The sequence below is a fragment of the Trichechus manatus genome, unplaced genomic scaffold, assembly GCF_000243295.1.
Source record: "Trichechus manatus latirostris isolate Lorelei unplaced genomic scaffold, TriManLat1.0 scaffold00215, whole genome shotgun sequence".
Taxonomy (NCBI): Eukaryota; Metazoa; Chordata; class Mammalia; order Sirenia; family Trichechidae; genus Trichechus; species Trichechus manatus.
The window spans coordinates 324,731-326,568 of record NW_004444151.1 but is presented as its reverse complement, the minus strand read 5'-3'; the positions used below and the strand labels follow the sequence as shown (position 1 = coordinate 326,568).

Sequence of the window (1,838 nt, the reverse complement as noted above, 5' to 3'; positions counted from 1 at the left end):
TCAATTCCTGGAACCTTGGTTTTTGCCAGCGCCTTCAGTGCAGCTTCGACTTCCTCCTTCAGTACCATCAGTTCTTAATTATATGCTACCGCCTGAAACTGTTGAACATCAGCCAATTCTTTTTGGTACAGTGACTCTTTGTATTCCTTTCATCTTCTTTTGATGCTTTCTGCATTAATATTTTTCCGTAGAATCTTTCAATATTGCAACTCAAGGCTTGAATTTTCTCTTCAGTTCTTTCAGCTTGAGAAGTGCCAAGAGTGTTATTTCCTTTTGGTTTTGTAACTGTAGGTCTCTGCACATTTCATTTTAATACTTTACTTTGTTTTCTCAAGCCACACTTTGAAATCTTCTGTTCAGCTCTTTTACTTCATCATTTCTTCCTTTTGCTTTAGCTACTCTAAATCAAGACCAAATTTCAGAGTCTCTTCTGACATCCATTTTGGTCTTTTCTTTCTAATGACCTCTTGCTTTCTTCATGTATGATGTCCTTGATATCATTCCACAATTCATCTGGTCTTTGGACATTAGTGTTTAATGAGTCAACTCTATTCTTGAGATGGTCTTTAAATTCAACTGGAATATACTTAAGGTCATACTTTGGCTCTCGTAAACTTGTTCTAATTTTCTTCAGCTTTCACCTGAACTTGCACATGAGCAATCGATGGTCTGTTCCACAGTTGGCCCCTGACCTTGTTCTGACTGATATCCATCGTCTCTTTCCGCAGATGTAGTCAGTTTGATTCCTGTGTATTTCATCTGGTGAGGTCATGTGTATATTCACTGTTTATGTTGGTGAAAAAAGGTATTTGCAGAGAATGAGTTGCTGGTCTTGCAAAATTCTATCATGTGATCTCCGGCATTGTTTCTATCACCAAGGCCATATTTTCGAACTACTGTTCCTTCGTTTGCAATTTTCTCATTCCAATCACCTGTAATTATCCATGTATCCTGATAGCATATTTGATCAATTTCAGACTGCAGAGGTTGGTAAAAATCTTCAGTTTCCTCATCTTTGGCCTTTGTGGTTGGTGTGTAAATTTGAATAATAGTCATATTAACTGGTCTTCCTTATAGGCATATGGATATTATCCTATCACTGACAGCGTTGTACTTCAGGATCGATCTTGAAATGTTCTTTTTGATGATGATTGCAAAGCCATTCCTCTTCAAGTTGACATTCCCAGCATAGTACACCATAGATTTTCCAATTCAAAATGGCCAATACCAGTCCATTTCAGCTCACTAATGCTTACGATACCAATGTTTATGTGTTCCATTTCATTTTTTATGACTTTCAATTTTCCTAGATTTATACTTCATACATTCCACATTCCTATTATTAATGATGCTTGCAGTTGTTTATTCTCATTTTGTGTCGTGCCACATCAGCAGTGAAGGTCTGAAAGCTTGACTCCATCCATGTCATTAAGTTCAACCCTACTTTGAGGATACAGCTCTTCCCCGGTCGTATTTTGAGTGCCTTCCAAACTGAGGGGCTCATCTTTGGCACTATATCAGATAATGTTTCACTGCTATTCACAGGGTTTTCACTGGCTAATTTTTTTCAGAAGTAGACCACCAGGTCCTTCTTCCTAGTCTATCTTAGTCTGGAAGCTCTGCTGAAACCTGTCTACCATAGGTGACCCTGCTGGTGTTTGAAATGCTGGTGGCACAGCTTCCAGCATCACAGCAACATGAAAGTCTCTGCAGTATGACAAACTGACAGATGTGTTGGTATTAAATTAAAATTAGTATAATCTTATTCTGCTCGAGAACAATTAGGGGCAGTGGTGGTTCATGCGGTGGAATTATTGCCTTCCATGCCAGAGACTGGG

General features: G+C 38.6%; 1 protein-coding gene across 1 annotated transcript in view; it reads left to right on the top strand.

Annotated features, from left to right (window-relative positions):
* Positions 1–1,838, top strand: part of LOC111822826 (beta-defensin 110-like) — a 9,170-nt gene that overhangs the window by 4,117 nt on the left and 3,215 nt on the right. Inside the window, exon 2 of the mRNA XM_023742672.1 lies at positions 361–389. Within this exon, the coding sequence (XP_023598440.1) occupies positions 361–389 (29 nt within the window). The remainder of the gene's footprint in view (positions 1–360; positions 390–1,838) is intronic.